Here is a 12,283-nt window from a genome sequence, read left to right as displayed (position 1 = left end):
CCTCCTGACCCTCTGCGTGTAGGTGCTCGAGTTTAAGCAGTTTCCAAAGTCAGGAGAAACACCGGGGTAGGTTTGTTACTTCTAGGAAGGCCAGCAGGGAAAGCCAGGGGAGGCAACGCCCAGCAGGGCAGCTGGGAGAAATTGTGCTGGATGCTGCGGAGCAGCAGAAAAAGGAGTTGTCCGACTGGATTCCTCAGGAGAGCAGATTTTCCAGCTGGAGCGAGACTGGCAGCAAAGCCAAGTGGTTATGGAAGAAGCTAACAGCAGAGCAAAGGCAGCGCCTCGCTCTTCCTGTTCTACAGCACCCTGTGATCTCGGACATGTTTCCATCGGGCTTACCCACGGCTTACAAAAACAACAGTGCTTAAATAAATACAGCAGCACGTTGTGACACGGGAGTGGCTCAGACCCCTACCTGAGGGCTGCTGGAGGAGACCTGACCCCTGTGGGCACCCCGCAGCTCGCTCAGCCCTTCCTGCGGCTCTGTGGGGTTTGTGCAGGGAGAACAGGCACCGACAGCACCCCGGCTCCAGCAGCTGCCCTGCCAAAGCCTCCGAAAGCCTGTGTCAGGCAGCAGTTTTATATAGTGCCATCAGCTGCTAACTGGGACTTCCTGTGCTGCCAGAAACAGTGGGGCTGAACTAGGATTAGCAGTGATGAGAACGAAGGAAACTATGGCCAGGCAAACACGCAGAGCAGTCAGAGGACAGAAAAGAGCAGCCAGAGCCCGAGCTCGGATCACTTGGGGCTATCCTGTCACAAGCAGCCCTATGGGCACCGTCCCTGATGCGCAGCAGCACGTCATCCCTTCCCCCTGCCGAATGAGATTCCAGGTGAGATGCAGATTGATGAGACAGCCACCAAATCATTTCTACTATTATTTATTTTTTTAAATATTTTTGAAAAAATATAATTTTTTTACAATATTTTCAACTTAAACACTATTCACACTGAACACGTATGGCAGCTTAACCTACCCAAATATGAAGTTTAAGAAGCCAAAACTGTTCTAGCTTTATTAAAAGAAAAAAAAAAAAAGTCATTGTGCTGTAGACTATTGTGTAGTGATGATTAAACAAAGCAAGGGAAAAAAGCACCACTCAAATCACTAATGCTAGGGTTTTCTCGGTTAAATCCAGCTATAATAAAGTTGTAAGCTAAAAGTTACATAGGCAGTGCTATGTATGTATCCGGGTTCTTGGAAGAAATTGTGATGAAACTCACATGTCCTTTAACATAATTAGGAAGTGAAACATTTCTAACATGATAACACACTGCAAGTAAGGGAATTTCTTCCTTCCGATCACTTGGATGTTAGTTCAGTAGCTGAGATCTACGACTCTGTACAGGTCTGTAAAATTTCTGTTAAAGCTCACGCTGCTTAAAAGAAGCATGAATTCTTTTTTAAGGGGAAAAAAGTAACATTAGTAACAATACTGATAGTTCAAAGGAAAGTTAGCTAATTTGCATAACAATCAGATAACCTTGCTTTCGTTTTAAAGTTAAGGCATTATCAGGTGCAAACTAGCACCAGTTAACACATCTTTAGTTAAAAACAGACCATCCAAAGCAAATTGCAAGTCCTATTTAAAAAGACAGAGTCTGCAGAAGGTTTTATAAATGTGGTACTTTGTCTCAACTTGACTGGTGCTTCCTACCTCACTGTCTCCTTTGCAGAGAGCCAGGGTCCAATTATGTTTCCATTAAACTTTTGACAGATTTACTTAATAACAGTCTCAGCACTTTTATTGAGCATGCAAGACTAACAAAACTTTGGCAATGCATAAGTGTAACACAGTGACAAGAAGAGAGAGCTTTTACAATTAAATCTTCTAATACTGGCTTCACAGTGTGGAAATTGTGCTACATCCACCAAAAGAGGGCCCAGTCTACTCAAATATTTAAGTACTTCACCCCAGGAACAAACTCCTTTGCGTTTGGATTCAGATTACTCTTGACCTGAGGAAGGGAAAAACAGAACTCCAGTTGAATTGTTATTTTCATCCCCCACTCCCAAACCGAACACAATTCTAGGCGGGTGGCATGAGGAACGTTTAGAGAACATTCAGAGTTACAGTCAGGCACACAACATGGTTTCTGCATCTGCTAAAATCTCCGTGCTCATGAGAAAAGCCCACTCTGTGCTAGTACCTGATCCTCCACTAGCACCACCTGGCCGTTTCAGTCAGAGGAGGGCTCAGTGAATGGGAAACAAACACGAAACCCACAGGCATGCACCAGGACCCGCAACGTCAGTGAATGCTGAAATAGCTTTTTCTGTAGTTAAGCTGTTAAACGTGCCACGAGGCTTTCAGATCTTGCTTATTTAAGCAAGAAGAGACTTGCTCCAGGAACTTAAGCCACTTCTGGGAATTTAACATGTATGAGCACCGCACTGTTTCATTTCGGTGTCTGTGACTACCCTGTCCTCCCACTTGGCAAGCAGCTGCTCTGCAAGGATCTGCAGTTCAAGGTGGGCAGACAGCACCTCCAAAATGAGCTCTTTACCATTAAAAAAGAAACAGAGGATTACGCTTTTATGTTCTTGGCTCTAAGCTGCTTAAGCTTGGGAAGGTTGGTGTGCCTGCATCTGAATCTCACAGCAGTGTGTGCTGTGACTGTGCTTCTTGTACTACCTACATCAGCAACTCCGCACTGCATTCGGGAAAAATGTGTGCCCACTGCCCTTTCCTTTCAGTTAAGCTCTAGACTAAGAAGCCAGACAGCAGGAATAGAGGGAAATAATCAGTTTAGCTGCTTCCCTTTTCCTTAGAACTTCTCTAAAGAGTTCTGCTGTGGTACGCGTGGTCCAGATCAGACCTCAGGATGATTTGTACCTACCTAAGTGTTGACAGATGCTGAATTAAACTTTTACAGTCCTCCCATGGCACCTCGCAGCCAGCACGCTCCACTCACCACCTTCCCTTCACAGCATAGCATGCATACCCAAACCCGCTTGAATTTATGCCATGGCCGAGGAGAGGCACCCCAGGGGTATGGCAGAAAGGCACGGAAAAGGTTCTGTCACCTGAGGAAGCACACCTTACGCAGCCCTGCCACACTTCCCCCTCCACCACAGCCACACGTGGCTTCAGAGTCCCCAGCCCACACATAAAGGATTTTCTGCTGCCATTAACAGCAAGAAAAATCAACCCTGGACAAAGAGAGGTGTGAAGTTATGGAAATATAATGATCAGAAACTGCATTTACCACCAGATCCTCCAGTGATGAGCTGTCACTGATAACAAGGTCATTGAACTGGTCCTGGATTTGATCCATTGTTTGTGGGAGATCACGGGCTGGAATAAACCACTCGTGCTCCTCCTCTTCTTCCAGCATCTCCTGGAAGCAGCGCTCAATAAACTCTTCTTCCCACAACTCCTCTTCGATCTACAGAACAAGAAGAAGCTGCTTCATCAACAAAGCTATTGAAGACTCGTGTCTTCGAGCTTTTTGTACCTAAAACCGACCCTCTTTCTAGCTACACCACGGGACGCCTGGCAGAACGCCGTGCCCGTGCTGCAGGAAGGCAGGCAGCTCTGATTTTTTCACATCAGAAAGTGTGTTGTCTCTGCAACTCACAGCTGGAAGGGAGCGGCAGCCCTGGCTGTTCAGTTTGCACACTTACCACAGAGAGCTTGTTAACGAGCACAGGCAGCAGCACGCCCATTCAGGGGGAAATGCCAGCTGTGCCAGCCAGCCTGGGCTGAGCCCGCTGGAAGCACGAGGAAAGGAACCAGGGGCAACACATCCAGCCTGCAGCACGCTCCGCAGAGAAGTGTCCTGCAAGGCTCTTGAGGGGAAGAAAAATGACTGCCTGTCACTGGGAGCAGGGAACAGGCAGCATCTCCTACGGTTGTGTTCACACAGCGCAGCTGTAAGGAACTCCACACGATGTTGGCAGTCATTAGGAATGCTGACCTGCAGTCCCAAAAGCAGGATAAATCAACTGAGGCAGAACCGACACGCACAGCAAAGATTAAAGGGAAGCTCTGTTTGGTTGTTCAGTGAACGAGCTTCGGAGGGCGTTGATGCTGACACATTTCCCGTGTCCTGTATCACAGTGCTCCAGGGTGGAAAGCAGGGAAACAAAAGCTGATGCAAATGACTTGCCGGACACAGGGGGAAAAAAATCAGAGCAGATTTAAAGTTCGTTCAGTGGAAGCTTAAACAAGTTTACCTATTCATCCTTTACTCTGAAATCAAACGCACTCAATCCTGAAGTGGAAATTAACATTCCAGAAGGCAGTGTCAGAGTTCAGGATTCCCATAAAATCCTGGTCCCCTGTGCCTCGGGTCAAACACACGCACCAGCTTGCTTCGTGCTCCAGAGGCACAGCTCCTGGGGCGCTGGGACTCATTACGGACTGCTCTGAGACTGTCCAGACAATTCAAACCCCACCTGGGACACTGACTTATTAATTTCCCCGGCAAAGCACCCCAGAGAGGGCAGCAGTCTCCAATCCTCCTCCTCGTGCAGATCCTCCATCCTGTGCGTGGGGAAAAGGAAGCCGTGGGCACACGGCCATGAGCTAGGGTTACACAGGGGGGCCTGACTGCAGGTTTTTCGTTCCACGGTTGCATCCCTACAGGTGCTTCCAACAGCAGCAGCAGGAAATGGTGTTTAATTCCCCAAATGTCCCAAAACGGACACTGTCCACTTGTGTTCTCCAGCCTGTTTAACTTGCTCGGTTTCCCCCTGAGGGCTGTGCCTCCAGCAGCAAGAGGAGAGGCCGGCACACGGCGTCTGTCTGCCTGTGCCCATTCTCCTCTCCTCCCCCACCTGTCCCGCACCCCAAACACAGAGCTGAGAAGAGATTTACCCACGGCACAACCCCCAGCTCACTCCCCAGGTGCTGCACATCCTGCGGGCTAATCCCAGCCAGGAGGAAAACCCCACCGAACAGGAAGCGACGCCGCGGCCATCCTGGCACACGCACAAGAGGACTTTTTGTCAGCAGCCTGAATTTGGGATTAGCTTGGCACCCCGAAGAGGGCTGCAGTCACACCACAAGTGCTGCCTCAGAGCCCGCAGCGCGCTCGTGCTGTAGTGGAGCACTGAGAAGGCAGCGACGTGAGTGCAAAAACCCAGTAACGATGGAGAAAAGGGCACTGCAGAGAGGGGGGCTGCTCCCAGGCTCCAGCTGTGCCCAGCTGTAAGGGAGAAGCTGAACTTAAAGCCTCCTCCCAGCCAGGCTGCCAACCCCAGCTGTGAGTTACGGAGCATTGAGCAACCCGGACAGGACCGTCACCCCACAGCCCTGTCCAGCAACTCCCCAGTGAGCAACAGCCCCGCTGGCGAGGCAGGCAGGCACCTGAGCGCACCCAGCCCCGGCGTGTCTGCGCACGCAGCAGCGGAGCGGCTCAGCAGCCCGGCAGGCCCAGCCCTTTCCAAAATGCCACTTAAACTCCGCCAGCTACGTTGCTTCCTCCTCCCCGCAGCAGGAGGCAGTTAATGGCTGCATTTAAACATTCTGCACCTCCCCTGTTTCTCACCGAGATTACAGAAAATAAGTATTTATTGCTGGAGAAAACCCTACCAGCCTGCTGCCCCCATCTAAAAACCCCAGCACTAAAGGACTCCCAGCCTCGGACCCCAGGCACAGGACAGCCACGGAGGGGAGCAACTTGCCTGCCTGTTGAACTCCTCTTCGTTCTCCATCCACATGTACTCCGCAAAGGGATTGTCATCTTCGTGGGAGTGCCCGTTGATAATCACATCTTCGCTGATGATGCTGGGGCTAGTGCTGCTGCGACTTGGATCTTTCATGGCTGCGTCTCTGAGCTGGTCTGCAATTAAGAGAGGCGGTAATTAAAGACGTGCGGATTCGCTCATCGCCCCGCTTCTGCATAAACCCAGCCCAGGGGAAGGCTGCAGCTCCCTGCGAGGGCTCCAGGTGGCTTCCCCGTGAGCACGGTGTAAATGACACCAGAACGAGGGGCAGCACCAGAAGCGCCATGCCCATTGTGTGCAGATTCAGAGGACTTTGCCAAATTAAATCTCACCCAATCAGCAAATGCCAAGCACCGAGGCCAAATAAAAGTGTCAGAGAACTTGGAAATCACGCATGCTTGTGAAAGAGAGTATTTAAGGTGACATTCGAGAAACAAAAGGAAAATTTGTTTTCCAAAAATAATTCTGAAGCTTTCATCTGAGTTTTACCCAACTCCCCTGGGAATCAGCTGCCCGGTGTCAGCGCTGCTCAGGGGAACTTCCACAGGTATCCGTGGCACAGGAAACTCCAGCGCAACTTTTAGAGCACCCAAATTTGGTTACAGGACAGATTCTGTGATCGCACGAACCAATTTTCACGGCTGTTTCACTGCCCAGGAAGCTTGCAAGCTCCCACAGGCAGCAAGCACCACGTGCTGATTCCTCACAGAGCCGATTTGGCGTAAGTTCTTACAGCTCCTTCATTAGCAAAAGCCCCCTGATTGAGAAGCTTCAGGTAAAGGCGCTGGGAAGTGGCAGACAGCACGTGCTTGCCTCTCGTCCCACTTCATTAACGTGGCCCGAGTCACGTCCGGAGAGCGCTCAGCGTTTCTGCGTGTCCGCAGCCCGTGACAGCGCAGCTCGGGGAGCCAAGGCAGAGCTGGGAAGCGCGTTTTGTTCCACCTACCCATGACTAAAAGCAGGACAAAACCCAAATTTAGACTTTTATTTTAATAAAAACAAACTATATTGCAGCCTTTCCGTCGGGCTTGCAAGGCATTGAAGCTCAGAGACACCTGAGGTTCTGTATGGAAAAATCTTACTTGTGCTGCAGCGAGGCGATCCTATTGTTCTTCCTACACCGTGCTTCAGCAGGACTATAAATACTGCCAAAGCCGAGTATTTTTAGATACCGATACGGCAGCGCTGAACGTCCTGACAACAGCACGAAAGAATTAAATCACAATAATTAATCTTGGGTGCTTTTCTTAGCCTTTTGGTGTATTTTCAGGGGGACCACGATGACCTACAGGCTCAGCACCTAGCCATGAAGCCCCGCTCCTTCTGTAACAGCCGTCTGGGACTGGTAACAATTTTCAGCTTAGGACCAAAGAGTGTGCTAAAAATGGGCAATCAGCGCAGTACTGAGGAACAATTATTTCTATTTTATTCTCAAATCAACGCCCGAACTAGTTGTCTGCATATCAGAAGTGATTTACTGGGGGAAGCAGCTATCGAGGTACAGCCCTCGTCGCTGTTACAGTGCCAGGGCTTATCGTGCTGAAATACAGAGGGAAAGAGGAGCTGCCATCAGCCCTAATATCCGTGGAATTAAGGCAAGATTTACTCCGCGGTTTGTTCTTGGTAACACCAGGGCTGAGACCCACCACATCCAAATGATCAATTAAGAAAAGCACAAGGAAAAAGGAACTCGCCTGCTTGGCTCTCCTCGAGGTTTTTAAATCAAAGGCAAGCCCGAGTACGGAAGTCAGTTTAGCTCCCTAGGAAGTCCAACAAATGAGACCAGAAACTGGGGTATTCCAGCAGCAGCAAACAAGTTCTTTTTGATGTTCTCTCAAAACAAACTTCCAAAGGATTTCTGGCAGCGTTTAACGTGAGACAGGAAAAGACGGTGCGTTCAGCACCCCAACTGCAGCCTGGAGCTGTTGGAAGCAGCTTCGGCTGCTCACAGGCTCACAAACAGCATGGCCTAAAACAAACAAACGACCTCAGTCTGAAAAGCCTATGTATTTTTTTTGTTAGTACATCTTTTCACCTTTTCTTTGGTGAGGTGCATCTCGATACTAATATTCCACTGGATTTTACGCGCACCAACAACGTGTGCTAGAGGTGAGAAGCTGCATGAGCAGCCCAAGGTACTCAGGCCAAATGCCAGGGAGCTCCTGCACACAACCACTGCACCCAGACACGTTCACAGAGGTTAAAAAACAAACAAAACCCCTCCCCGTTATAAAGACCTGAGAGGTTCATTTGTTAAATCACCAGCCAGTTTTCCCAGTTCTTAAACACTGAGGAAGAACCCTTTGGTTTTGGAGAGGGGAAAAGAAGCACAGCATTTTGTCTTGGGACTGAAACAACTTTTTCCATTACCGCTCAAGGGTGAGCCCCCAAGGCCTCAGCCTGAACGCTGGCAGTTTATCTGCTGAGGCCCCACGCCTGCTGATCTGTTTTTATAGGCAAACGTGTGAACGCTCACCCAGCATTAACAGCTAGGGAGCCCCAGGCCAGTGCCCAGACACGGCACTCCTTGTAATTGGATTTTCTGCCACTCGTAATGAAACGCTCTGCGTGGAGCTTCCCACTGCACCCTTTCAAGATAGGAATCAGTTGGCCTTCTGTGCTCGACAAGGATGAGAACAGTCTCATCTGTTTGCTAGTATTAGATGCAGGCAGCTCTGAGGAGGAGAGCCAAATGCCACCTCAGCCTTCCAAAAAGGCACGATCTGAGAAGGCTGTTGGAGAAAACAAGGCACGGTGGCAGGCGACACTAGAGTCACGAGTAGGAATACATTTTCCATCTGGGAATAGGTGGAGAGCAGAGGATCTCAAAGCTCCTGACACTAAGACGAGGAAAAAACAGCATTAGTAGTGCTGGGAAACAGAAAAGATGGAGAGCCCTGCCACAGCCAAACGCTGCGAGACTCAGCCCCGAGCTGTTCTGGGACGGGGCAGGTGGGAAGATGCAGAAAGAACGGTGTAAGTGCACGAGGAAAGGCTGAAAAAAGCAGGGCTTTTGTCTAAGGAACTATCAGAATCCAGGCGTTAACCATGCAATAACAGCAGAACTCGGGGCTGAGTGCGTGTGTTCTGCAGGCAGCGCAGAGCTCACAACGCCGGGGGCCTGCGGAGCGCTGTTTCTCAGGGGCTGTGCTGTGTTTGGACCCGCAGCCAGCCCCGCACCACCCCCTGGTAGAGCCCAAAGGGTTCGGGGTTGCAAACACAGCTTCCAAAACACCAACCTGAGGCAGCTTTTATCTAACGCCTACTCCGGCACAGCAGGTCGGCGGGTCCGGTTGCGCACAGCGAGCCCCAGCTCCAAGGCCTTGAGGAAACAAAAACAAGGCGGTGTTTGTGAGCACGGCACGGGGGGGGGGGAGGCGTGCATACACCGGGAGCTCCCCGGTTGGGGGGGGGGATGGGGGCGTGCCGGGGAGCGGGGGCTGAGGCAGGGCCCGGCCCCGCTCCCCCCGCCCCGCGCGGGCTTTGTTCGCCCACAAGGGGCCGCCCCGCTGAGGGGGGGGGCCCGGATCTCGTCAGGCCCCGCTCCCCCCCTCGCCCCCCCCCCCCTCCCCGGCAGGACCCGGATGAACGCCGCAGACAATGGGGCCGCCGCCGGGGGGCGCCGCGAACGGGGAGGAGGCGGCGGGACGGGGCCGGGGCCGAGGGGCCGGGGATGGGACGTGAGGGGCTGGGAGGGGAGGGGAGGGGAGGGGAGGAGCGCGCGGCCTCCCCCCGGTGGTGGCGCCCCCCCCCCGCTCCCGCCGCGTTGGCCGCATCCCGGGCGGCGCCGCTCACCTGCTCCGAGGGTGAGGGGAAGGGTGAGGGGATGGGAAGGGATGGGAAGGCCGCGGGTGCGCCCGCCCGGCTCCGAGCCGCCGCCGCTGCCCCGCTCCGCCCCGCGCCGCGTCCTCCCCGCCGCCCCGCTCCCCTCCCAGCGCCGCAGCCCCGCCGGATGTGAGGTCACTTCCGCTACCTGCGGGACCGCGCGGGACACGCCCCCAGCCGAGCGGGGCCCGAGCCGCCGCCGCCGCGAGTTGGTCGGCGGCGGCGCGGGGAGTGCCGGGAGTTGTAGTCGCGGGGGGGGGGAGGCCGGCGGCCATTTCGCGCCGCGCTCCGGCCGCCGCGCGGGGCATGCCGGGAGGTGTAGTCCCGGCGGGGCGGCAAGCCGCCATCTTGTGGCGCCGCCTGGGATGGAGGCGGGGGGGGGGCAGGGAGCAGGGCCCTGAGGTGGGACCTGCACAGAGCCCCCCGCCACAACCCTGCCCGTCACAAAAAACGGGCGACAAAACGCGTTATTCTCTTCTGATCATCCCCATAAAACCCGAGGGGAACCACTGCCTTCTGGGGCTGCCATCTTAAGCCCTTTGTGTGCACAACAGCGAAGGCAGCTGTGCACAGAAATTGTAAATAACCCTGACTAACCCGGGAAGTATCGCTGTGGGATAGGGAAATGTCCATCTGAGTGGCTGCAGGGTTAAAAAGCTGCCAAACGTGAACAGATCACTGCAGCTGTTTGGTTTTGCCCTTTCCCAGCAGCACCTGTCAGGCTGGAAAGGCTCCTGCGGGCGGGCGAGCTGCCCCCTCAGGAGGGAGGGAACGTGGAGGGTTACTCGTCAGCATTGCCCTCCTCAGCCCGTTCCTTCCTTCCCAAGTTTAGTAAGGGCTAACTGACTCGTAAAGTTTGTTTACTTATTTTATTCCTGAGGGTAGATTCCACCTTGAATGCAGCGTTGTATACAGATTTTACTATTGTTCTTATTTTCACAATGTCCAGCTGTACTTTAACGAACCCCACCGTTACCCGTGCCTTTCTCAGCTGTAGCAGAGGTGGCTTCTACTGCCCATTGTTCAGCAAGCCCAGGGCCTCAGGTCTGCCTCTGAACTACACAGGCAGCAAAGAAACAACAGCCTCAGGAATTCTTTTTCTGAGTTGAAATTCGTACACGATTGCTGGCATCCAGATCAGTGAGCCTGCATCTAGCCTTTCACACCCACGGCTCCTGTTCTGCTCCATTTCCCCTCCATCCCTTCGCGGTGCAGTTATTCCGAAGCACAAGTAGTTCATGGCAAGACTACACACCCTTCTGCCATCCAAGCATGCTCCTGGCATCTCTCCTCAAGTTAAGGAGAGCTTTCTTTTTGTCACATATTAGCATAATGCATGCATTTTCTCCTGGCCCTTTGCATATAACGAGACACCTTTCAGCAGAACAGGTTTGACTTAGTTCCTGGACACAGCACTGTGCTTGTGTACAGGTACTGAAGGCTTTTATACAGCCTAGCAAGGCTCTGAAAGTACATACATGAGAGAGATCCAACTTCCACCAAGTTCAGGAACTGAGCTGGAGTTAATGAGAGCCAGAGACTTGTGACCTCTGCATTGGGACTGTGCTGCAATTCCTTTATACCTGGGATTTCTTTGTTTAGACACTAAACATGACCCTACCATTTTAGTAGAGTTTAATCCCAATCAGTTACCCAGGTTAGCATTTACTCAGGCTAAGGACACCAGATCCACGATCACTGAACAGGTATTCTGCTATTTAAGGTGATCACAATAGGTAAGGAAATGCTACTTTACAAACAGAACATAGCCGTACAACTTCAATACATTAATCGTAGCTGTGTATGGTGTAAGGAAATAGCATTAAAATGCTTGCAGGAGGGCAACACCTCATAATTCTGCCTCTCTCCTTCAAAATATTCATTTATCCATCATCTTTTGATAAGTAGCATGACTGACAAAGATTAAATGACTGCTTTGAGTGATGAACCAAGCAGCCTCTTGGAGATGGATGAATGACAAGTGTCATTACAGGCAAGCAGGGAGCCAAGTACATCGCTGTGAGTTAGTTACAACAGAACTGACTGCCGGGTTTCTGTTATGCGCAGTTTCTTTTAGGGGCCTAAGTAAGCAGCAGAGAAGTTTTGAGACTAAATATGTCCAACCACGTTACACTAACAAGTGTCATGTACAAAGCAGTAACTTATTCTTGTAGAAAGTCACTGCATGTTAAGATTTATTTAAATAGTATATCAAAAAATTGCACATCAGCTGCTTACATTTCATGACTACCTGTTCAGTCCCCAGAGAATTCACTGTATGAGATACTTTTTATCAAGTTTTACTTGGTTCTCTCATAAAGGAAGGACAGCCTCCATTTTGTGAGTGTTCAACAGCAGAAAGTACCAGGCTGAGGAGACAAGTTACCAAGACTGTACCTTCAAAAAATACACCATCTTGTGTCTGTTCGATGCATTTAAGTAAATTAACTTCACGAAGGTTGAGCCTCCTACATTTCACAACCATTCTCAGCCACTGAAGAATCCCTGCTGGTCAAGATTCTCAGATTGAAAGAACTGTCCCTAGCCATTTTTATTCCTACAGACATGAAGCGGTTTGTACTTCAGCTGTGATGAGAATACCATAAAAGTTAAGAAATGAAACCGTCATCAGAATATACCTACCGGTGTTTTAACAAGTCATTTTAATTTGTTTGGAAATGGAAGAGGTTTTAGAAAAGAGAAAGGAAAGTTATGTAGTAAGCTGCAAAATCACAGGTGTTAAAACATGCAAATTTCAAGAGAGCTAGAGTTTCAGTGTGGTAC

The 12,283-nt window shown here is 51.1% G+C and overlaps 1 protein-coding gene across 1 annotated transcript; it reads right to left on the bottom strand.

The window, feature by feature from the left end:
- Window positions 1-1,012: 1,012 nt before the first annotated feature.
- PAIP2 (poly(A) binding protein interacting protein 2) lies at window positions 1,013-9,560 on the bottom strand. The gene is made up of 5 exons (XM_032196965.1): window positions 9,470-9,560; window positions 8,914-8,996; window positions 5,633-5,790; window positions 3,211-3,390; window positions 1,013-1,959 (listed from the first exon to the last, which is right to left on the bottom strand). The coding sequence occupies exons 3-5, from the start codon at window positions 5,768-5,770 to the stop codon at window positions 1,894-1,896; spliced, it is 384 nt and encodes a 127-aa protein (XP_032052856.1). The 5' UTR covers window positions 5,771-5,790; window positions 8,914-8,996; window positions 9,470-9,560; the 3' UTR covers window positions 1,013-1,893.
- Between the last annotated feature and the right edge of the window lie 2,723 nt (window positions 9,561-12,283).

This window comes from Aythya fuligula, chromosome 14, assembly GCF_009819795.1.
Source record: "Aythya fuligula isolate bAytFul2 chromosome 14, bAytFul2.pri, whole genome shotgun sequence".
NCBI classification, from domain to species: domain Eukaryota; kingdom Metazoa; phylum Chordata; class Aves; order Anseriformes; family Anatidae; genus Aythya; species Aythya fuligula.
Note: the sequence above shows the minus strand (reverse complement) of the source record. Positions and strands in the feature narration are given on the sequence as shown.